We start from the raw sequence: 24,577 nt of genomic DNA, 5'->3' as shown, positions 1-24,577 counted from the left end.
AACTCCTTCACACAGTCTTTCTTTCTTGGCTTTTGTTTTTTTTTTTTTTTTTTTTTTTTTCTAGACAGGGTTTTCTGTATAGCCCTGGCTGTCCTGGAACTCACTTTGTAGACCAGGCTGGCCTCAAACTCAGAAATCTGCGTGCCTTTGCCTCCCGAGTGCTGGGATTAAAGGTGTGCACCACCACGCCTGGCTTGTTTATTTCTTAATAGAGCCCTCTTACATTAGAAAAGTAGAATCATGAAGTAGACAGATATAAAAAATGAAAATGGAAAATGTTGGAGGAAAAGCAGGTAACAAAAGTAGAGAGAAAAATAAAGGTCATGGCTCTTCAGGGTATCCCTGATCTGTAAGAGCTGGGCATGAAAGGCCAGTGTGGTGACATTTGCAGTCACATGGGAAAAGTTCACAGGAAAGAGATTTCCTGCCCTGTACATTAACCCAAGTTGATAATAAACTTGAACTCTTGAACTGCAGCCCAATGTCAGTCATGATTTCCTTGGATTCAGAACTGATAAAGATTACGTAAGGACCACATGCCCCATCTTGTACAAGTCTAGCATTCTCTTGGTGATTTCAAAGGTCTGGGGAGATGTGGGTTGCTGCTTGTATTTGTATTACCTGCATTGGTCTATCTAGTTAATGTGTTTGATTTTGAAATTTTGCTTTTAGGTTCTGGCATCCACCTCTCCCTAGCACCCATGGCTCACAAAGGACTTTTTACTCACTATGCAAAACACAAAAGCCCTGTACATCCTCTATCAAATTCACAACTGACCCTTCACTGCATAGCCAGGGCCTTGCTTAACACAGAGGCCTCTGATTTTCAGCACAGCTTCCTCTTTAGGAGATACCTTAATTATAAGCAACATTTCCCCAGCAAATAAAACTTTAATCAGTCTTGATAATTTTCAGTTTCTGATCATTCAACCAAGGGCTATTCCAGGGATCTTCAAACTTTTTATGCAAAGGGATAGATAGCATGCTCACCTTTGAGGTTTGTAAAAGTAACTTTTAGTCACCCGATGTAATTGTCTTAGAGGCTTACTGCTGAATAAGCTCACCCTTGCTAGTTCTTTCTGAGCTTTGGCTGGCTGGTTCAACTCAGCTGTTCTGCCTCAAACTCTTCTCCAAGCTGACTGATTCAATCTGGCTTCTCTCAGCTTGTCACTGGATTGATCTGCTTGGGATCAAACTAACTCAGGCAGTTTGTTGTAATCTTCTGGCTCCTTCTCATTCTCTGGCTTCATCTATCTCTCCTGACTTGCCCTGAACTGCACGAACTCACGGCACTGACTCCCAACGGACTTTCTCTTCCTGGGCTGCTCTTACATACATTTTCTCCTGAGAGTTGGATGTATCCTATCTCTGACTCATTCTGTCACATCTTTCTCTGATTTGTCACTTTGTCTGTTCTTCTGTTAGACATCATTGTTTGGGATTAAAGGTGTATACTGAAGGATTCCAGACAGAGGGATTGAAGATGTGTACTAAGGACCTGTTGTTGGCTTTCTAGCCACACAGACCTAGAAGGTCTTTGGATCTGATCAGAGCAGCCTTGGTGCTGGATTAAGATTCCTCCACAGTAGTTCCCTATCTCAGTTTCTCAGCTCAGCTGTGGTATCATGAAAACAGACATGAACACTTTGAAAGATGAACTGTGTCCCCCTCAAATAAGTTTTTTCAAAAACAAGACACAATATGTGTATGGTTAAAATACTTTAAAGATACTGATTACAGCACAGGCCTTGAACTCAGGATCTTCCATGCTTCCAAACAAAAAGCATTTATTTATATGTAAATATCACTTGCATATAACTCTATATGATCTTTGCTTAGCATATTGCCTTGAATAAATGAATTGTGAATGATTCTTAAGCATTTATTTAGATGTATCTAGGCTACGTCTTACTCGCCTCCCCTGCATTATGTTAATAATCACACATTTCATGCTGAGAATATTGATGCTGGTAGAACAGTGGTTTAGCACAGACTTTGTGTTTGATCACCAGCACTGAGAGAAAAAAAGATAATTATATTTTATTAACTTTCAATTACAAATTTCTCCTGAATTCTCTAGTCTTATCTCCCAAAAGAATAAGTCTGTGAATCATCTTGAATATTTTATTTTGTTTATCTGTCCTAAATTCACCTAACACCTAATAGAAGCAAGAACCCACACAAACACAGTGAAATGACACAGAACTAAGGCAAAGATGTTCAAGTGGCAGTGTGTATTATTGCTTTGCTGTGAGTGTGAGAAATGGGTGCTACCATTTTATGTCCTGTATCCACAATATACACAGAATAGCATGTATGTCCAAGAAAGGATAATTTATTTATCTTTTGCTTATACAACCGTGAAGATAATGGTCTTCTAATGGCTTTTCTCTGCCTTGGCCATGCTCTTGTCAGAGCTGATTAAGCCTGTCACTGCTTTTTACTCCCAACTTCAAATAGTGTAAAGCTTCCCCCAGAACTATAAGAAGCTTCAGGGCTGGGACTATACTTGCTGTTACTGTTGTTATCTCTGGTCCTTGGGTACCTTGCACAGACCTCTTCCTCCATCCCCCAATATTGGGAATTGAGCCTAGGGCCTCATATTCTAGACAAGCATTCTGTCAGTAAGCTATATCCCTGTCTTAGGGTTTCTATTGCTGTGAAGAGACCCCGTGACCACCTCTTATAAAGGAAAACATTTAATTAGACTTTTACCGTTCAGAGGTTTAGTCCATTACTATCATAGCAGGAAACACGGTGGTGTGTGGGCAGATGTGGTAGAGAGGTAGCTGAGAGTTCTACATCTGGATCTGCATGCAGCAAGAAGAGACAATCACAATAGGCCTGACTTGAGTATCTGAGACCTCAAAGCCCATCTCCAGTGACACACTTTCTCCAACAATGCTACACCTATTACAACAAGGCCTAATAGTGCCAGTCCCTATGAGTCTATGGGACCATTTTTATTCAAATTACCACAATCCCTAACCCCCTTTTGACTTTTCTTATTAAGACAGTGTCTTACTAAATTACCTGGGTTGCCCTTAAGCTTAGTCTGTAGTTCAAACTGCAATCTTCCTGCCTTAGCTTCCCAAATAGCTGAGATTACAGTTCTGTGTGCTACTAGATCTGGGGAGTTTTAGGGCTCTTAGTTTAAAGGCACTATGATGGTTTGTATATTCGTGGACCAGGGAGTGGCACCATTTGGAGGTGTGGCCTTGTTGGAATAGGTGTGGCCTGGTTAGAGTAGGTGTACCACTGTGGGTGTGGGCTTAAGACCCTCACCCCAGTTGCCTGGAAGTCAGTCTTCCACTAGCAGCCTTTGAATGAAGACATAGAACTCTCAGCTCTGCCTGCGTCATGTCTGCCTGGATACTGCCATGCTCCCACCTTGATGATAATGGACTGACCCTCTGAACCTATAAGCCAGCCCCAATTAAATGTTTTTTTTTTATAAGACTTGCCTTGGTCATGGTGTCTGTTCACAGTTGTAAAACTGTAACTAAGACAGGCACACATTAGAATCTGTAAGTGCACTTTCGGTCATCACTGTGCACTGAGGTCCAGCCAGAGGGAATGGAAGAAAGGATGAGCTTGGATTCTTCAGTATTGTAGAAGCCCCATTCTTTCCCAAGGATTTCTCCATGTAAGGGAGGAAAGAGACAAGGGCACCGTGCCAGCCCCAAGGTAAATACCAGCTACAAGTGGAGATTAATTTCTTTTGATATTTGCAGTTCTAGCAATGTTTCATGTGCAGGTGTGTGGGACCTGTGAGATGGCTCATCAGGTGAAGGCTCTTGCCATTAAGCCTAAAGACTGAAGCTCAATTTCTAGAACCCACATGGTAGAAATAGAGAACTGACTCCAACAACTTGTACTTGCACACACAAATAAATGTAAAAAAAAATACATATTTATGTTTTGCTCTAAAACAGGCTCATGGTGTATTGAGTATTTTTTTTCAGCCTTCTGAGGATGGGCAGTGTATATATATATAGTCTTTATTTGTGCCCCTGAATTTTACTTGCATCATCTAGAAGAGGTTCCCAAAGTTACTATACTTTTCATTTCAATTGTATAAGTTTCTACATTTTCATTTTGCTCACATTTTACTGTCCAAGTTAGCTGTTTATCTCCATACATGGCTACTTTTGACTCACAGAAAACTCTTTTCATAAACATTTACATGGACTCAAAATAATGACTTTGCTGAGTTCATATCAGTTATCTGGGACTTGCTATTATATAGTCATATGATAAAGTAGTTTTTCCTCTGGCTTCTATGGTATAGGTAGAGCTGAGAGTTATAGGTGAAGAAATGGGTAAGCTGATTGAGTCAAGGAAAGGAAATCACAATCAAAAGTCTAAACAATTGTGTAAAAAAAAAAAAAAAAGATCAAAACAGCAAAAGAAGTTGCTCACGATAGCCAGGCTTGGTGGTACACACCCATTGTCTGGTCACACAAGAGGCTCAGATGGGAGGATCACGAGTTTAGGGTCAATCTGGGATGTATTGTGAGTTCCAAACCATCCTGGGACAACTTTCCGAGATCTTGTTTCAAAACAAACAAATGGAAAACCAAACCAAAACAAAAAAAGGTTTACTAATTGTAATGGAAAAGTTGGAATCATTTTATTATAGCTTTAAACTGAGACAGCCACTAATTACATCCTATGCATAACAGTCTCACAAGATGGAAGGTCACGTGTTACACATTGGCACAGAGCACCTAGATTCAAAACGTGGTCCAAGAATGTTTGACAGGCTTTGGAAGTTTGTTGGTTTATTTATTCCCAGACTTTTCTCATTTTAGAGAACATTTTTTTTAACAGATCTTTTGCCTGATATGCACATCTGCACTCAGGTGATCCAAGAATGCCTCATCAGAAAACTGTGTCTTTAGAAGGTGAATGTCATCTCAGATGATGGGGGCCAGGCTTTTGACCTGAAAGAGGAAGATGGAGAGATTGCCTCATTTTGTGTTACTCCTCAGATCTTTATCTCATATGACTTGGCTTGTCCACAGCCTGCCTGGGAAGGCAGCAATCTTTCCTTTCTTACTCCAGTTCCTTTGTCCAGAGAAGCACCTTACCCACAGGAAGTATTGACTGGGCATTTGTCAGTGATCCTGAAAACTGCTTCTGTTGTAGGAGGCAGTGCAAGTATTGATTAAACACTCCGCTGATGTCAATGCAAGGGACAAGAACTGGCAGACCCCCCTCCATGTGGCAGCAGCCAATAAAGCCGTCAAGTGTGCAGAAGTGATCATTCCGCTACTGAGCAGTGTCAACGTCTCTGACAGAGGCGGGCGCACAGCCTTGCATCACGCTGCTCTGAATGGACACATGGAGGTGAGTGTTCTCAGCATTGGGAACTGGACCACACTACTCAGACCCTATTAGCCACAGATGGAACCACTTTTGAGACTTTATGTGAATGTGAGAATAAGAGAGGTATGTTGCTTGGGCAGTTATATCCATTCTCAAATCAGACCATAATGAGTTGAAACAGTAGGTTGTCATTTCACTCTTCTCCTTTGACATGAGCAGTGTAGCCTGTCTTGCTCGCCTGTCTACCTGGTATGAATCCTTGAGCTGCTGTTAGGCTTGATGATAATTTGGTTTAGATCACCTGCAAGCAACAAGGAGCCGTCCTCATTGGAGGGAACACCTGAGTTCATTGTTTGTTATCTTTCAGATGGTCAATTTACTCTTGGCCAAAGGGGCAAACATCAACGCATTTGACAAGAAGGACCGACGAGCTCTCCACTGGGCAGCATACATGGGTGAGTGTTCTGTGTGTGGAAAGCAAAGTGCCAGGGTCTTTGCTACCATAATGGGTAAGGGCCTACTGTGCACAAAACCCTGGTTTTAATTCCCAACATATCAAACAACAATTAAAGACCACAAGCAGATGACCTTGGCTACATATGCCATGGGCCTCTTGTTGACCATGTAGGACAAATCTGGCTTAAGTGTTGGCTTTCACTTGAATGAAGATTTGGCCTGTTTTCCTGGCATCTGTAAAGTGCTCTACTTGGACAGTTGCCTTGTCAGAGGTTTATTTATCCCAAAACAGGGGGAGGATGACTCATGGCCTGGACCTCTCTGAACATTCTTCACTCTGGATTGGAAACTACAAACATTTCTTGTATGTTAGTTTGTTATGGCATCAAATAAAGTGTTTAGGAAAGAAAGCAGGCTGATTAACAAAGCAAGGACACTATGCTCCTTATCTTTGTGCTTCTAAACATTTTTGGAAAAGACAAAAGGAAGGAAGAGGGGGCAGCTTCCTCTGTATATGGAAGTGGAAGATCCTAGTAGCTCAGGCTTCTGCTGTGCTGGCACAAGTGGAAGCCCACAGACTTCCCTCTGTCCACTTCACTCCGCTAGAGTTGAAAAGATTGCATCTCTGTTTTGTCCTTTCCTTTCAATCCATCGCAAAGACCTTGGATAAATGATAGTCCTCAATGCAGACATGAGAGGTGAATAACTAAGATCCTTCTGTGTATTTCTGATTGGAGAAAAACCTGCAGTTAAAAAAGAAGATAGGGTTCTATTAGACTTAGATGCACACAAGCTGATATCCATCCATGGACTATTGTTCTGCCAAATCCCAGAAGATCCACACAATGGAACACAGAAGGGAGTACAGCAATGGGGGCCATGGGAATTTATAAACATCATGTGACACACTAAAGGGAGATGCATCATAAAGAACTATATTTAATACAATAATATGTATAATATTTTCTATTGTTGTGGAAGCTTCTATACAGGGAAGGGAAATTTGGGAAAAGGATACTGAAATATTAGATGGTATCTCCAGGGATTAGTGATTATTTTTTATTTTGTTTTGTTTTGAGCAGCTTTGCTTGTTTGAGTCAGTTTCATAAGCATGCATATCTGTTATCATCATTTCAAAAATTAACATTGCTTGTAGGATGGAAAGGAGTAGATTGGGGTGAGAATAAAATAAATCCCACAGCTACAGATTTCTGAATGAATTCTTAGACTTACAGACGCCAAGCATCTTTAAATTTTGTACGAATTAACTCTGTGTAGGAAAAGACCTTAAACTGATCCTCCTTCCCCTCAAGTGTTGGAATTCCAGGTGTGTGCCACCATGCCCGCTCCTTCTTTCGTTCTTGAATAACGCAGACCTTTGAGTAGGCTAAAACCAATTACATCTTCGGATACAATGTACATGGAATGACTCAAAGAACCTGTGAGGGTCCAGCTGATGCTTTGCTGATGTAGAGTTAAAATATTTTTATGACCCAAAGAAATCAAATCATTATTGCTCATGCCACCAGGTTATAAATAGGGTGACTTACAATCCTTAGGAGACAGGGGATAAAAGCTGGGGCAGGTAGCTTGAGTCGGCACCACGTAACTGAAAATATTTTTCTATATAAAAGATTTTTTAGATAAAGAATTACATTTTAATAAAGCAAGCTATACCTCTTTCTCCACCCCCTTAGCCTCCCATATAAATTGTAGGTCTTGGAACCAGTATTTGTCTCCTGCCCTTCAGTTAGCTGCAACATTTATAGCAATGAATTTAAGCTTTAAACGATCTTCAGTTATTACATAAAGGCCAAACACATGTGCCATAGTGAACTAGGGAACAGATCTCAAATGCCCACAAAAGCCGAGATTAGGAAGGTTTTCTATTTGGTGAACGATTTATGGGAGTTGTTTTACATGGAAACATAAAAATTGCCTTTTAACGGATTAAAACCCAACAAGGCAATGGTAATTTCAGATTAAACAATAATCTGTAAGTATTCTGATCTTTTTTTAAACTGGTTTTCTAAACTAAATTTTTACTGGTAGGCTCTTTTGGTGAGGATGGTAATTGTTTTCATTTTAACACAACCCTTGTTGCTCTTACTGTGTCTGTTTTGTTGTCTAAGCTGGTCTGGAATTCATTCTGTATTCCATGCTGTGTCTGAATTTGTAACTTGCTTGCCTTTCACCCAAATGCTGGGATTCTGGGATTACACACTCAATACCAATACAACTTTTAAAAGGTGGAGCTACTAATATATTGTCAAACAGCCACCACCTTTGCTACATCTCATTCAAGCCTTAGATTTGAGTCATCTTTTTTCTTCCCGTGAGATTTATATAATGTCCAGTACATAGTAGGTACTCAATAAATGCTCATTGATTATTTTCCATATGGCAGCTTTCCCCCCCCCTCCCCCCTACTCCCAGATCAGGAAATACTGGTGGTAAAACCAGCTAAGAATGATCTTTTTGTGTGTGGTGAGTTGTCGCATTGTCTTATAAAGCTTAACTATGGTCTTGCTGCTTTATTTGTCAAGGCCACCTGGACGTTGTGGCGCTGCTCATTAACCATGGTGCAGAAGTTACCTGCAAGGATAAGAAGGGCTACACCCCGCTGCACGCTGCAGCCTCCAATGGGCAGATCAGTGTTGTCAAACATCTCCTGAACCTGGGGGTGGAGGTAAGCTCTGATGACTGTATTGCTATGGGTTCATGTCTTTCTGTCTGGGTTTTCTTCTGCTCTGAAGTGGAATCCTGTTTGCATTTTTATTCGAGTGGAGAAAAACTTATTTCCTTGGCTCGTGTATTTCTTAGTTTATGTGAGCTGATAGAGTGTGATAGGGACAAGTAGCAGGAAACCAGAAACAGACTATAGACACAGAGAAGTATACAAATGTTTATATTTCATTCTTTTCCTTTTTTTCTTCCTTTTTTCTTTTTGGTTTTGGTTTTGCCTTTTGAGGCAGAGTTTCTCTGTAACCCTAGCTGTCCTGGAACTTGCTCTGTATACCAGGCTGGCCACATGCTCTGTCACCTCCCAGCAAACATTTATATTTTATGCAATTTGTAATAATCAGTCATTTTAAAAGGCCTGTTGGAAGCAGACCTTGGAAGTTGTGGCTCACAGCAGGAGGGAATAAATGGATGGCAGGGACTGAATAAGAAATGTTGATGGTGAGCTTGAACCATTGGCCAGTCCCTTCTCCTTCAGCTAGGAGCAGTGATGCCCAGGGCATCTTACCTCTAGAGGAAAGGAGAGTCAGGTGCTGTGTGAGACAAGATGCTAACATCCAGATCCTTGAGCAGGTCTGGGAAAGTGGTAGGGCGCCATGGACTAACATACTTCAGCTCTGCAGGAAGACCAGCCCTGTGAGGTGTCAGGCTCCAGAGAGAAAGCAGAATTGATTCTGAGCCTGACTTGAGGGCACGGGGTTCACATGCCACTGTCTTGCTACCCCTGTCCTCTCTCTTCATGGCCATGGTTGCCAAGCCCGCGGGTTGGGCTTGTCCTTTTCTTCTCTAGCATTGTGAAAGTCTTTGTTTTCCATTTTAGTTATCCATCTCTGTCTGGATAAACCCCTTTGCAGGTTGAAACCGCTAATAACCTCGTGGCATTTTTTTTTTGTTGTTCATATTCAATTTCACTTCTCTTTCCCCAGGGTATGTGTGTGTTACACTCGCTCTCAGGATAACCTGCTGGGGAGCAAGTGAGCTCTGAATAATTACACTGATGGGTGAACCTTCCCTTTCTCTCACCAGAGCCATTAGGCCTTTTGTGGCAAATGGAGTAAATTGGCTCCAGTGATTTTAATTGCCCTTGTTGGATGCTTTGCAGATTGATGAAATCAATGTCTATGGAAACACAGCACTTCACATTGCCTGCTACAATGGCCAGGATGCTGTCGTTAATGAGCTGATCGACTATGGTGCTAACGTGAATCAGCCCAACAACAGTGGCTTCACCCCTCTGCACTTTGCAGCGGCGTCCACTCACGGTGCTCTGTGTCTGGAGTTGTTAGTGAACAATGGGGCCGATGTGAACATTCAGGTATGCCATTCAGTCTCTCTGCCTTAAACACTTTTGCACTGAGCCTTTGAGCTAACCTAACTACTGTCAGTTATGCTGTGCTTTCTTGAATTGGAAGCACTTTGATTCACACAGCCTGGCTCTGGATTGAGATGCTGTGGAAACAGCTGGGTCGCCTCTCTAGGTATTGATGATATCAACACATAGGCACTAAGGCTCCAGGAGGATCTCCTTTCCAGATTAATGAATGCTCCAGGCCTTAAAGGTGCTAGCTCAGCCTGCATTTTAGCACAACATGGTTAGTTGATAGGGAAGAGCTGCTGAGAATACAGAGGAGTGACTAACTCATGATTGTTCCCAGTCCCAGTTGCGCCCTTCAAGTGCTTTTCTTCAGCAAGCTGTTCCTTAGTGAAGGAACATTGACCAGATAGTGGTGAGCATTCCTTCAGCCATGGAGTTGCTTAAGGACTGCCCTGCTCTAATTTTGAGAGTGGAGGAGAATCTGATCAAGGGATGTGATCTTTGGCCATTGCAGATTCACAATATAGGAGATAAAACACACTCAGACACTCGAGGCAAAATGTGTTGAGTGCTGAGAAAAAAAAAAAGAGGAATGAAACTTTGCAAAGTAGATGATACACGTGTTAGCTTGTCTTTGTTTGGGGACAAAAAAAAAAAGAGCTCTTTTTTGAGCAGAGAATTTGAGAGGAGCCACAGAAATAATTCGGGAGAGGGCATTCCAAACAGAGAACGTTATGAATGAAAGAGAGGGGGACGAGCTGTGAATAAGAAAAGCTGTGTGAACTGGTGACTTCTCAGCTCACCGTGATGGCTGATGAAGGCAGCCTATGTTGCTATGCAGTCAGTATTTCCCATCTGGGTTGTACTGAGACACCCTTGCCTTGCAGCAGAATATCCTGAGCAGCGCCCCCCACCATCCTCAGCCTCAGTTCCTTTTCTGCTTGCATTCAGGACTCCTAGAGCACAGTTTCAGGATCTTCCCTGTCTATGTTGAAAAGTCATGATTTCAAAGATTTAATTTCAGAACTAAGTTTAATTTCAAGATATTTTATAACCTCTGCTTACTGTTAAATATTTTTAAATTTTTTCTTATAATCTCCCACAGTGAAGAAATGTGAGACAAATGACCAGAATAACACTTTATTAGTTGAATAGAGCATAAGTTGGAGAAGGAACCCACACACAGTGAACATATGAGAAACTAAAGCAAGAGGCTCACACCACAGCCAGGAGCTTGGGCTTCCATAGACTGTGGGAACTCTGACCTTTGTAGAACAATTAGAAACAGCAATCTAACTGCAGAACATGGAGGCCCAGAAAATATGCAAGTGTATGAATATTGTAAACTCTTAAATGATAAAATAAAATAAAACCAAAAATGGAAAAAAATACAAGCTCTTAACAAACAAAATAGAGCAGAATGGCTCATGGAAATTTCCATGCAGTATACATGACAATATGTTTAATATGCTTAATATATAAAGAGTTCATGATAAGAAGAAATATGGTAGGCTACTAGAAAATTTAAGCAAATATGGAGCACAAGAGATAATTTGTAATACCCATGAAGCCCATGAAAAAATATTCTGTATCATCAGTGATTTAAAAATGCAGGTTAATACTTTAAGGTTGACAAACATAAAGAATATTAATGCCTAGACCTCGTGTTATCAGAGTACAGTAAACATTTGCAATCTCATTTTTATTTTTTGTTTGTTTTTGAGACAAGATTCACTTTATAGCCTAGACTGTCATGGACATGCCTTTCTTCTTGCTGGTCTGAATCTGGATTCTAGGTGGAGACACCATCCCCAGCTTCACTGTATGTGTCTGTGTGTATGCACACAAAGGCCATAAACTACCTGGAGTAATATCAGTTATCATCTGCAGAGACAAAATTCTGATTTGGGATTTTAGTTTTCTTTTTGTATTTTGGAAAAACTCTCTGATTTTGATAAGTGGCCATGTTGTTTTTAAATTCAAAAGTAAGCATTTTTTCTGAGGGGAAAAAAAAAACATAGCTGCATCTGACCTATAAATGGGATGGCTTTAAAATAACTGAAAGTTAGTGAAATTGGAGTAGGTAATGAGTTATGAGGATGAGGAATGGGAGGGGCCAGTGAGGAATGGGAGGAGCCAATAAGGAATGGGAGGAGCCAATGAGGAATGTGAGGAGTTCATGAGAAATGGGACAGCCCATGAGGAATGAGAGGAGCCAAGGGGTAGAACCTGAAGTTGAGGAATGGAATCTTGGAAGGGGCATGACACTATAGAATGGATACATGTTTTGTTCTGGGGCTAGACTGCCTTAATAAAAAGTAACCTATCTGTGCTTTGTAAAATAAGGGAAATAATAGCATCTTCTTCATGGGCATGTTGTGGAGATTAAGCATAGTTGTCATGTCTAATTGTACAGCTCAGAGCTATCATATAGTAAGCACTTGATATTGTTCATAGTCTCTGAGAGGATGCCAGGAGCAAAGGTAGGCACAGGAAGCAAGCTGACTCTTTTTATTTTGTGTGTGGGTTCAGTGTTTATGCCATAGCACATGCCCATGTGGAGGTCAGAGGACAATCTGCAGGAGTTAGTTCTCTTCTTGTATTAGGTGGGTTGTGGGAATTGAACTTGAGTACCCTGGCTTGGAAGTGAGCACCCTTCCTTACCCACTGAACCATCATCTCACAGGTTCTGCATTTAATTTTTGAGAACCTCATGTTGAGCCAGGTTGAGGACACAGTAGTGGAAAATGTCATGTTATAGCATAGAAAAACAGTAAGGGATATGAAAAAATAGGACTTAGGTTGCTTCAGTCACATAAAGATGACAGGAAAGGGCAGTTGTCATTTGCGGAGAGAGTATATAACAGCATGACTGGAGAAGCTGAGGGAAGTCTGAAGGAGCTCTTGACCCTTTGGGTTGGGAGAAGGAAGATACAGAGCAAGGATGAGAAAGGGATAGGAAAGGGAAGAAAGAACTGAAGGGAGCGTGATAGCTTCATGAAGGTCTGAGGCATGCAGAGAGGGAAAAATAGAACCAGTGAAGGGTGTTTCAGAGCTCCACATTCTATATACGGAGCCCATGCAGGGTCTCAGGGAAAGGTCAGAAGGCCTTAAAGCAAGGGAGAGACCAAGGAGACACAAACCAAAGTGACAAAGAGGTTTTATGTGGGGTAGAATTTACAGAGTTTGGTAGTCATGGGGAGAAGAAGCTCACAACAGGCCTGTGGGCATCTGTGGGGTTTTTCAGACTAAGGAGGAGGATGGGCATTAGATAAAGGCATCATCTTTGTGACCCTCCACTTAGTTAACTCACAGGTTGTCTGATACTCCCCATACCTTGCAAAATGCATCTTAGTGCTCTTGGTGTGTCTGATGCCCAGATATGCCTCCTCCTGCCATGCCTGCCTGCTTCTTCCAGTTGGCTGACCAGTACTCAGTTCAAATCAGATAATGGACTTGTTACATGGTCAGCTTATCTCCTTTACCATGGACCAGAGGGGCTGGAGAAATGGCTCAGCAGTCAATAGTTCTTGACACTCCTACAAAGGACTTGGTTTTAATTCCCCAGTAACTAAATCCAGGGGGTTTAAAAACCCACCTATGACTCCAGTTTCAGAGTTTCTAATGTCATCTTCTGGTATCTGTAGGTACCTGCACACACACACACACATAGTGCACATATATACACTTAGGCACACATGTACATATATAAAAATAATTAATTTTTTGAAAATAGACTAGAATAAATAATATATACTTAGCATTGATGCTTAATTTTTCTTATAGATCATTAATTATAAATAGGATGCAAGAAATGGCATCTTAAAAACCATAGATGGGTTTAACTGTATCTACTTTCTGTAGAGGGGGTTTTGAATGCATATCTAACCCTTCCTGGCCTCCCTTTATCTCCTGTGTCTATCTGGTCTGAGTGTGTAACCACCAGACCCTCCTTCAAGGTTCAATGTACATTCTCAATGAGCCCACCACCTTCCTTTAAATATAGTCTTCCTGTCTAACTCAGTAGGTAGATTTCTAGTTAAAGTTGTACTGTGTTGCTTTTAGATTTTGAAAATGTATGTGGATATTAGACAGTTTGAGGGTTTTTTTAAAGATTTTTTTTTTCAAGTTTAAGAGAAACAGTATATTGAAATGCAGCCAGCACCCTTCAGTGTTCACTTGGGTTTCCGCCACACTTATGGAACCCTGAGTGATGTCTTCATGAGCCGTAGAGTGGTGGAAAAGGGAGAGGGTGTGTGTTCCATGTGCACGGCACAGTCCCTCACTAGCTTCATCTCATCTCCCTTAGCTTTGACCTTTCACTATTGAACCTAGGTAAAATAAAAAAGGCATGTTATTTTATATAAAACTCTATTGAAGATTCCCTTGTAATTTGCAATTAAGAAAAATGTGTAATTTTTCTTCTCTATTACAGATTATAAGTTCTGTAGTATCCCAATGCTTCCCAACCCCCACCCCCGACCCAACAGTCAGACTTCAAGAATGTACTATATACAAAGCCACAGTGGAAAAGATAGAAAACATCTCAGATAGCTGCAGCCACATTGCTCAATTCCTGGCCACTAACATTTAGTCTGGTTCACTTGCTGTCTGTGGACCTTTGGAACATTTATAGCTAGGAGACTGGATCCTGCCATATATCTGCTGAGTGTGTCAGTTCCCTTGTCTGTATGTTCCAGGACTAATTTGTAAAATGGAATTTATCAGAAACTGGAACAGGCAGAAGGAAGCGGCAGAAGAAGCATAGCCTTGGAGTTTGGGAGAGGAAGTAAAGAAAGGGAGTAAAGAAAAAGTGAACATTTGAGTCCACACGTGTCATCTTTTGTATTTGAATCATTAAAAACAGAACAAGCTGAACTACATGTGGCTTTTCCCAGTCAGCTTTCAGATACTCTCCTACTGACTTAGGGTTCCCTCGTGGGTAACTGAGTTCACATAATGACGCCCCTGTCCTGACTTAGTGTGATCCCATAGCAACCTTATTGTCTTGAGATGGGGCACTGACTCCTGTGACTCTAGGATGCCACATGCCACAGAGCATGTCCTGTCTCCAGAGAGTCGCAGTGCCATTGTGGGAGGAAGCTTTGCGATGTGTGAGGATGAACCCAGAATGCATTGTGTATAGAAGAAAGGCTGAATGGGCTCCCAAGGAACATGATGGGCAAGACAGCTTATATATTCTGTTTAGTTCAAGAACGTGTTGGGTTCTACTCCACATGAAGTACTAGTATTTGTCACACAGTCATCATAATTCTTGCTAATTTCCTCTTATGGCTCAGGACTTGACCATACTTAACAAAAGGGATTCTTGTTTAATCAAGTGAAGTCTCAAAATAAAAATTTCAATGTCTTAAATCTGATGGGAATAATATACACAAAAAATTGGAGGGATATTAGGAATTAAGAAAAGTATTTCTTTTCCATAAAAGCAAAGCCTTGAACAAATAGAAGGATTGAGCACAATCGTCCCGGGTACACAGGCAGTATTGCCCTGGTCCAAAGTACTGAGGACAGTAGCAACCACAGGTCCCAGGATGAAGAGGCAGAAAAGGAAATGTAGCAGAGTTTCTACTTTCAGCTTGAATATTGAGTTCTAAATGTTAAAGACTTAAGAAGGAACATTGACTGCCTTTTGAATGTCCTTGGCTGTCAGGTTTTTATTTATTTATTTTTTTTTGAAAGAATGAGTACTTCCTACATCCATACCATGTAAGCACAGCGGCCTCCAAGTGGCAGCCATGAAACCGAGGACAGTTGGCTATGGCCCAGACTCATGTGTAGGCGAACAAAGCCAAGTCTGCAGGGATAGATCTGAGATGAGCACCATCGGCACCAGGCAGCCCAGCTCTGCACATATTTTATCAGCTGTGGTCATTCCTGCTTCTCTGTCCCTATACCAAAAGCCCAGACACTCCCATTGGGTAGAGCGTGGTGGTTGCTGCCTTCCACTCAGGACTGACTTTGCAATCTATATGCTAGTAATTGCCTGCGCCTGCCCTGGCTCGCAGCTGCACTATATACAGCCACCAACTGAGGAATCCTTAGTAGAGACTTCAAGCTCTTTTCCAAGCATGGGAAAGTGCCTGCTTCAATATTTATCAAGATATTTCCTAAACATGAAGTATTCATAGCTTTATATACATTTAATTAAATCATGATTACTTCAGTTTTATATTAAATCTAAGCGCTAATACTGAAGCAAAATTTAAAGAAACAGCACCACCTACGGACAAGTCAGTGTCAACTCTGAAGTCCCACCTCCACTGTCCATGAGTCTTGGACTATAGTCCCTGTCCCTCTAGAGTTATTGGGACTGTCTCCACTCAAGACCAGACTCTGGATTATGTGGCTTTTGAAATTTCTATGAGTGTGTCAAGGTCAGCACTGTAGACAAACTTTCTTCTCCCACTGGCTTTTCCTTTAAAAGGTGTCAGTCTTACTTCTACCCTTTTTCAATATTTGCTGATTCAGACTGTATTAATATTATATGTGTCCTAATATCTTCCCTCCCATATACCAGAGAAAAATTTTAACTTTATTGTTTGTTTCTTCAATTGGGACGTAGTTACCACTGTGATCGACTCTTTTGTTGGCAGAGACTTTGTGTAACTACAGTCCTTTTTTCAAAGGAATACTTACAAGATATAATAAAGCTAAAAAGCAAACAAACAAATGAAATAAACAACAAAACAACAGCAACCAGCACACCTCCACCCATAGTCTAAAGCATGGTTCTTAGCCACGGCTCTTAACGGTACAGTTGCACTGTGCAAGCTTGAGGTGATGATGGGGATGCTGAGATTCAGTAGGTATGAGTTAGTGCACAGAATTCATGTCACAAATTAGAGCCCTGGGGAGGGGTGGATCTCCTCTAAGAGATACTTATTTAACGATGATTTGCTTTCAATTGGGGACTTTAAAAACCACTTTAAAGCATAGATGTTTAGATTTTATCACAAGATGGAATACTCATATGTGTCACTTTACTATTTTAACCTGAACTTGAAAAAAGTTTTTCTACAGATATTTAGGAAATAACAGTAACAACCATTTAAAACAATTCCTGAGGGCCAGTAAGCTGGCTCAACAAGTGAAGAAAGGCTCCCGCCACTAAGCTTGTTGACCTGAGTTAGAACTTTGGATACCACACGATAGAAGATAAGAACTGGCTTGCTCAAGTTACACTCTGACTTCCATATGTACATGGTGACATATGCATCCACACACATATACATTACAAACATTAAGTAAAATGTAATAAAGTTAAAAAGCAACGCTTAAATGAAGATACAGGAACTTTTCATCATAAGTTTAAACCTATCAGAAGTTTAAAATGCCTTTAACAAGTTTTCTCCCCACACTGAGCATCACTAGGCAGCAGGACACTGCAGCATGTCTGCTCCTCACCTGCACGCTGCTGCTCACCTGCACACTGCTGCTCACCTGCACGCCGCTCACCTGCACTCCGCTCACCTGCATTCTGCTCACCTGCATTCTGTTCACCTGCATGCCTCTCACCTGCATGCCACTCACCTGCATGCTGCTCACCTGCATTCTGTTCACCTGCATGCCTCTCACCTGCATGCCGCTCACCTGCATGCTGCTCACCTGCACTCCGTTCACCTGCAAGCTGCCGCTCACCTGCATTCTGCTCACCTGCATTCTGCTCACCTGCATTCTGTTCACCTGCATTCTGCTCACCTGCATTCTGCTCACCTGCATTCTGTTCACCTGCATTCTGTTCACCTGCATGCTGCTCACCTGCACTCCGTTCACCTGCAAGCTGCCGCTCACCTGCATTCTGCTCACCTGAGCGCCTCTCACCTGCATTCTGTACACCTACTTGCTGCTGCTTACCTGCACTCTGCTGCTCACCTGCATTCTGCTCACCTGCATGCCGCTCACCTGCACGCTGCTGTCCTCCCACCATACCTCCGGGGTTTCATACTGCATATTGACTCCCAGAAAATGAGCTACTTTGAAGCGCCATGGCACAGTTTCTACTGAATATGAACAGCTCCACACAATCCTAAGCTCAGGAATGCCATATAGAGGAGCTGTTATAGTTGAGGGAATGTCTGTACACCTGCTCCTCTGGACATTCTTTTGTTCCAGAATCAGACAGGTTCTTTCAGATGCACTTTCATCTCTTAATTAACTGTGGGAGTCTGGTCTAGCGGTCAGTAGGTAAGTTCTGTACATTGTCTATGTTTTGTCTTAGTCTGTTTAAGGAAATTTCCCAATTTCTCTGTCATGAGTAAGACCTAAGTAAATTCAGCCCACATTTACTAACTACCAATAAAATGCAGGGAATGGTTAGGGTTTCCCCTTGAGAGTGGCATCAATTTAGCCAGCAGTAGGTCAAACAGGCCCATGCAAGTTCACAATTGCTTACCTTTCTAGACACTGAGACAAACACCTCAGGAAATGTCCTTTGTCAATTTGATAACAAGGGAGAAGAGAACATTCTGGATGATCACTTCTCTAAGATTTTTAAAGATGTGCTGATATATATATATATATATATATATATATATATATATATGTATATATTAAAGAAGAGGCGGCTGGTGAGATAGTTCATTCAGCAGGTAAAGGTGAGCCTGTGGCCTGAGTTTGATCCCTGGAGCCCTCAGAGAACTGGAAGGGGAGAAAGGACTCTGCAAAGCTTTCTTCTGGCTTCCACATGTACACGATCCCTGTCCCCCTGCTTCCCACCATTGCACATGTGTGCACGCACACACACACACACACACACACAAATAGTAATAATCACATGTTAATGTTATGATGTTATACAGTAACTGAAGAAGTCTTGTATGTTGCATCTTTTATATAATATTTTTATTTTTTGAGAATTTCACACATGTATACAGTGTATTTTGATCAAATATCCCCACCATATATGCATGGATGTGGGATCATTCACTGGAGCAGGTTCAGCCTACTAGGGTCCACAGCCCTAAATTCAACAGACTGCTCTTCTATTAGCAGCCATCAGTGATCAATAACCCCACGGCCTGCTGCATACGTGTTGAATGCTACTGGGTGGATTTGTGGAATCAGCAGTAGCTGCTGTGAGCCCTGAGCGAATCAGCCCTCTCACGGATCTGGGAAACAGTTGTCCTGTTACCTCTTAGACTCTTATTATTTCAAATTTAATCTCTTCTTTGTTGAACAAAACTGAAATTGATGTTCTCAGGGCGTCGTGAGCGCTTTCACGGTGATGATTCAGCTCTATGATATGGCTCACAACTTCCTTTCTCCTTTCTCACTTTGCAGAGTAAGGATGGCAAAAGTCCTCTGCACATGACAGCAGTCCATGGACGGTTCACGCGGTCACAAACCCTCATCCAGAATGGTAAGAGGCTTGCCTTGGTGGTGCTTCAAGTTTTGAACAGTTTTTCAGACTGATTGGATTGGTTTTAAGCAGCTGCATAAAAATCGATGCTGTGTTTGGGCTTTAGTAAGCATGGGTTTCCATGAGGCTTTGCAGGCTGCTGGATGCTCACTGTAGCCATATCCTCAGTTTCCCCCACTAGTGGGGAGAAGATAGAATGATGTAGTCAATCCCCAGACAGGTGAAAACGCACGCTTGGCTCTTGGGAGAGATGGACAGGTTTGTTTTTTTTTAATTAGATATTTATTTACATTTCAAATGTTATCCCTATTCCTAGTTTCCCCTCTGAAAATGCCCTCCCCCTATGTCCTCCCCCGTCCACCTGCTCACCAACCCACCCACTTCTACTTCGTGGCCTTGGCATTCTCCTACACTGGTGCATAGAACCTTCACAGGACCAAGAGCTTCTCCTCCAATTGATGACCGACTAGGCCATCCTCTGCTACATATGCAGCTAGAGCCTCTAGTCCCTCCATGTGTTTTCTTTGATTGGTGGTTTACTCCCAGGGAGCTCTGGGGGTACTGGTTAGTTCATATTGTTGTTCCTCTATGGGGCTGTAAACCCCTTAAGCTCTTTGGGTACTTTCTCTAGCTCCTTTATTGGGGATCTGTGCTCTGTCCAATGGATGGCTGTGAGCATCCACTTCTGTATTTGTGAGGCACTGGCAGAGCCTCTCTGGAGACAGCTATATCAGGCTTCTGTCAGCAAGCTCTTGTTGGCATCCACAATAGTGTCTGGGTTTGGTGATTGTATATGGACAGGTTTTAGATTCTGAGGTGTTTCACTTTTAATGATGCTAAGCATTCATTGCTTGCATTTTCAATCAGCTGACCTGGGTTATTTTAGATTGTTGACCCAGTAATGTTCTCCAAGTTTGAGTTCATTAAACTACTCAGACAAAAGTATAAAAAAGTAGGGTGGGTGACTCAAGGTTTAAGCAGGTAAGTCTGTGATGAAATCCCAGGCAAGAGAGAGAGAGAGAGAGAGAGAGAGAGAGAGAGAGAGAGAGAGAGAGAGAGAGAGAAGCCATGAAACAGTAATTTTCCAGGCTCTCAACCCAAGTGTTCTTGAACATCACCAGGCTATCTTGGAGACCAAAGTCCCTGTAGTCTCATTCCATGTCATAGCTTATGTCACCCCGAGGGCCATGGTTGACATCTGTGAATGGGTTAACTCTGACAGCACAGCTTATATGATCTGAGCAAGCTGAAGAGACAACTTGAAAGCAAACCCAGCAAAACACAGATTTGCATCATGCATTTAAGAGGACATTCCTAGTCAATTTGGTAATGCCTAAACTGTGTTTAGCAGACTCAAACTTTAAATTCTAATGTGAGTGACTCTTCTTGAATTTCTCTGTTTTGGAAACATAAGAATTTTGGGTAACAGGGAAAGCTAGTGGCACTGAGTTTAACTTAGGCACCAAAAACAAACAAACAAACAAACAACATGTGCATCTATATAGAGAAGCAGGCACCGACGATGCTCCTCTGGAAGCAAAAAAGCCACAGTAGTGCAGAATACATTACAACCATGTTTGCCAAGACCATAAGAGGGTGTCAGATTTCTTGGGATTGGAGTGACAGGCTGTTGTGTGCAGACATAGAGATTGCTAGGAAATAAACTCTGTCTTCTGCAAGAACAGTGGTGTTCTTAGCTACTGAGCCAGGTCTTTAGCCCCAAGAACACTTTAAAAAACAAATATATGGACTGCCTTTTTAACTAGTGTATCCATCTGCCAGACCACACCTGCATCTCCTCCAGTTCAGAGTTTGGCCCAGCCTCCCTCTCCCATCCTAATGTGCTTATATCACTCTTGGGGGCTGCCTTGACTTCTCCATCAGTCAGACTTGGAGTTTGCTGTACTTTAAGGTTAGAACAAGAGCTGAGAGTCTTAAAGTTTATCCCACCATTGATTGGCTGGTCTCTGGGCTAGGATCCTCAGGCCTGAACTGATGACATACGGTGGCTGTAATACAGAGGTTGGCACATGTAATGATAAAGCTAATGTTGGTTAAATGTTCATGCTGTGCCAGGCTCTTTGCCATATATCCCATCTATTTCCTCCTCACAATCCCAGGAGGAAGGGGGTGCTATCATCAACTTCACAGTGAGGCAGTCAGAGGTGGTGGGTTTTCTGAGCAGCATGTGGGGTCAGGAGTTGGAACACAGTCCAGCATTAGAGAGCCGCTCCTCCGCCACTATCTGTATGCATATATATCCCCCCGGAAGGACAGTGATAGTTGAAGATTTTCTCTTAAACTTGAATTTGATCCAGTGTAAGAGTTGCCTGCATTTGAGAGAGTTGCCCCCGTAGATGGACAACCTTGTGGGTTTTTTCTTTCAGCTTTTATTACATCCATGAGAACTGTCAGTTCTTCCATTTGACCTTTCTGGGCATTTGAAAAATGTTCCTAGGGAGCAGAGGAAGTTCTTTTCTTTCTTCCTGTTTATTTTGTTCCTTCTGAAAAAAAAAAATCCTGCTCTGGCTAAGACCCTGCTTTCCCAGAGGCTCATTCCCAGGCCTGGTGTCCATCTCCAGAGTTTGTCATCACTCACATAAACTGCTCTGTGTCAGACCTGAGAGGCTCTATCACGAGGGGACACAGTTATCTGCACACTGGGGAATGTCCTTTGCATGTTTGTTTGTTCTTAGATTGCTTAGATGTTCTGCCTCTGTAGAGAAGTCTCCTCTTTCTGATCCCAGCCAGCGTTATTACGTCTGCATGAAAACCTGACTCCTCCAGCATCACTCAACTTTGGGAAGGCAATCACTCACACAAACAAGTACAAAAGCCATGACTTTTCCTTTGCTACTTAAAAAACAAAATGTACTTGGGCTCAAATCACATTGTTTCTTGTTGCAGGCCACTCTGTCACAGCAAGAGAGGGATGGGAACTCTTAAAGAGGACACTGTATGGAATCAGAGGCATTTGGTCCAGCTATTGGCATGAGGCAGCTGCCTCAGAGGCTGTCCAGGGAGTTACACGGTTCATAAATGAGGTTGCCTTAGACTCTTCTGGTACAGGCTCTCTTTATTTTTAACGCTTCTGGAAGTACTAGCCTATGATGACTCAATATGAGATTTTTGACCTTTTGGCTCACAGTCCTTCTGAAGCAACTTAAGATGACCATTCTTGCTTGTGCAATGAAAAGCTAATTTCAAATGAATGCGGATAGTCCCTTTTGAACACGCTGTGCACACCTTTAATGTGGTGAAAGCTTATTTTACTCACTGATTATTAATGATCAGTTTGCTGTGTTTAACTTGTAACCTTCAGACGAAGGATAAAAAGACATTTAATGTATAATTTAATGTATACTCCGAGAAAGGCTTAAAGATTTTCAAGTGGAAATAGAAATGTCTGTTGAGTGCTGATAAACTAAAAGCTCAGCCATCCAGAGGATTTATTTTAATAGAAACACATTTTCAGATACAAATGCAAAATCTCTCTTACTTTTCTATTGTTATGATGCTCCCCTGAAATATATTTGAAATGACAGCAAAAGCATATACATATGCTAACTATCCTTTAAACAGATTTATAAAATGACAGCATCAATGGAAATCTTTCAGACTTGGGCGACAGTGGTTTCCTTCCCTGTTGATACTTGCACCATCTTCTTTCTCTTCTCAATTTTTGGCATATTTGAGAGTGGTAAACCTAGATGCGAGCTGGTCTTGAGAAACCGTTGGTGGCTCTTGGCTTGGAAGCGTGTGGGGCTGTGTAGTGGTGTCCAGAACTAAGGCTTCTCTAAAGTCTGAGCATCTCCTTCCTCATCTCCCTAGCTCGGGTTCATGGCTGAGCTTTTTGGAGAGATCACAGCTCAGGTCCTTAGATAGATATCTACACCCAGAACTGTGCTGGGTAACAACAGGAGCCAAATGGCTGCCCTAAATACTATCAGGTCATAAAATGATTTAAATGGAAGCCTCTAAAATCAGGCCACAGTCAGATCGCTCTCTAGTCCCTAGATGATCACAATAATTAAATTAACTCTATCATTTTTGTTATTACAAAATAATTACATTTACTGCAAACCAAAATGAAATCATTGAAAGATCACCCTAATCAGAATTTATATTGGCAATTTGGTAAAAGTTTTCAAAGTATATATACATACTATAGAGAGATACATAATTATTATGCTTACAAGAATGATCATAGTGTGTTTGTTTGAATAATTCATTCTAAAAATGAATGCCACAGCAGAGAGACACAGATTTGAGTTAGAGAGCAGTGTTAGACTCAGGCAGCCTTTGATAGTTCTCTGCCATGGTCAAAGGCAAGAGGAGTTACCTTCTGTAAGCAGTGTTAAGTTGTCAGCCACATATGCACAAACCTGTCAGCAGCAAATTGATTCTTCGAGTAAAGACTTAGACACACAAGTCTCTTAGACGGGGGAAGTCGGATCTTTCTGTGATAAGCACAGTTTTTGTTGCTTTTGCCTCTTCCATAAAGAGCCACACACTTTTTAGTATTTTATTTTATTGCAAAGATTATCAACTGTCATATTTTAAAAATATACTTATCCAGTAAAAAAAAAATTACTTCCTGAAAAAACAACCTTGGTGAGATGAACCGAAGTAGGAATGAAGAGATGTGCAGATGTTGGGGGGCGGGGGTAATATTTTTATCACAAGACACTGGAGCCTGGCCAGGAAGACTCTGAGGTAATGCTTGAGAACACTTCACAGGGAGGTAAACCGGCACCGCCTTTCTCAGAAGCTGTTTGTCTCCTGCTTATCCAGAGCCTTTAGAAGGTGCAGACCTTGGATCCAGCAGTTCTGTGGCTAACAGTGCTGCTGGAGGAAGCGAGCTGCAGGGTGAAGAGTCTTCAGAAAGACCTTTATCCTTCTGAAACCTGGAAAGAGCCTCTAATGTCTAGTGACTGGGGACTTGTTAAGTAAATGCTCCAAATTATAGATATTATATTGCTGTTCATAGTTATATTAGTGAAAAAACAACACATAGAAATATTTTAATGCAGCATTAAGGGAGAATGCAAGACACAAATATTTCTGCACTATATGAGTTCAACCATGGAAAATTCAACATATAATCCACACATGCTGTCTTAGTTAGGGTTTTACTGCTGTGAACAGACACCATGACCAAGGTAAGTCTTATAAAAAACAACATTTAATTGGGGCTGGCTTACGGGTTCAGAGGTTCAGTCCATTATCAGCAAGGTGGGAGCATGGCAGTATCCAGGCAGGCATGGTGCAGGAGGAGCCGAGAGTTCTATGTCTTCATCCAAAGGCTGCTAGTGGAAGACTGACTTCCAGGCAACTAGGGTGAGGATCTT

General features: G+C 41.8%; 1 protein-coding gene across 5 annotated transcripts in view; it reads left to right on the top strand.

The window, feature by feature from the left end:
- Ankrd44 (ankyrin repeat domain 44) overlaps window positions 1-24,577 on the top strand; it is a 286,842-nt gene that overhangs the window by 149,243 nt on the left and 113,022 nt on the right. For all 5 annotated transcript variants that reach the window (XM_021160936.2, XM_029478049.1, XM_029478052.1 and 2 more), the window contains exons 5-9: window positions 5,152-5,352; window positions 5,699-5,786; window positions 8,334-8,476; window positions 9,632-9,844; window positions 19,148-19,226. In XM_021160936.2, coding sequence (XP_021016595.1) covers window positions 5,152-5,352; window positions 5,699-5,786; window positions 8,334-8,476; window positions 9,632-9,844; window positions 19,148-19,226 — 724 coding nt within the window. The remainder of the gene's footprint in view (window positions 1-5,151; window positions 5,353-5,698; window positions 5,787-8,333; window positions 8,477-9,631; window positions 9,845-19,147; window positions 19,227-24,577) is intronic.

Source organism: Mus caroli, chromosome 1 (genome assembly GCF_900094665.2).
Source record: "Mus caroli chromosome 1, CAROLI_EIJ_v1.1, whole genome shotgun sequence".
Lineage (NCBI taxonomy): Eukaryota > Metazoa > Chordata > Mammalia > Rodentia > Muridae > Mus > Mus caroli.
This window is presented reverse-complemented; position numbering and strand designations above follow the sequence as displayed.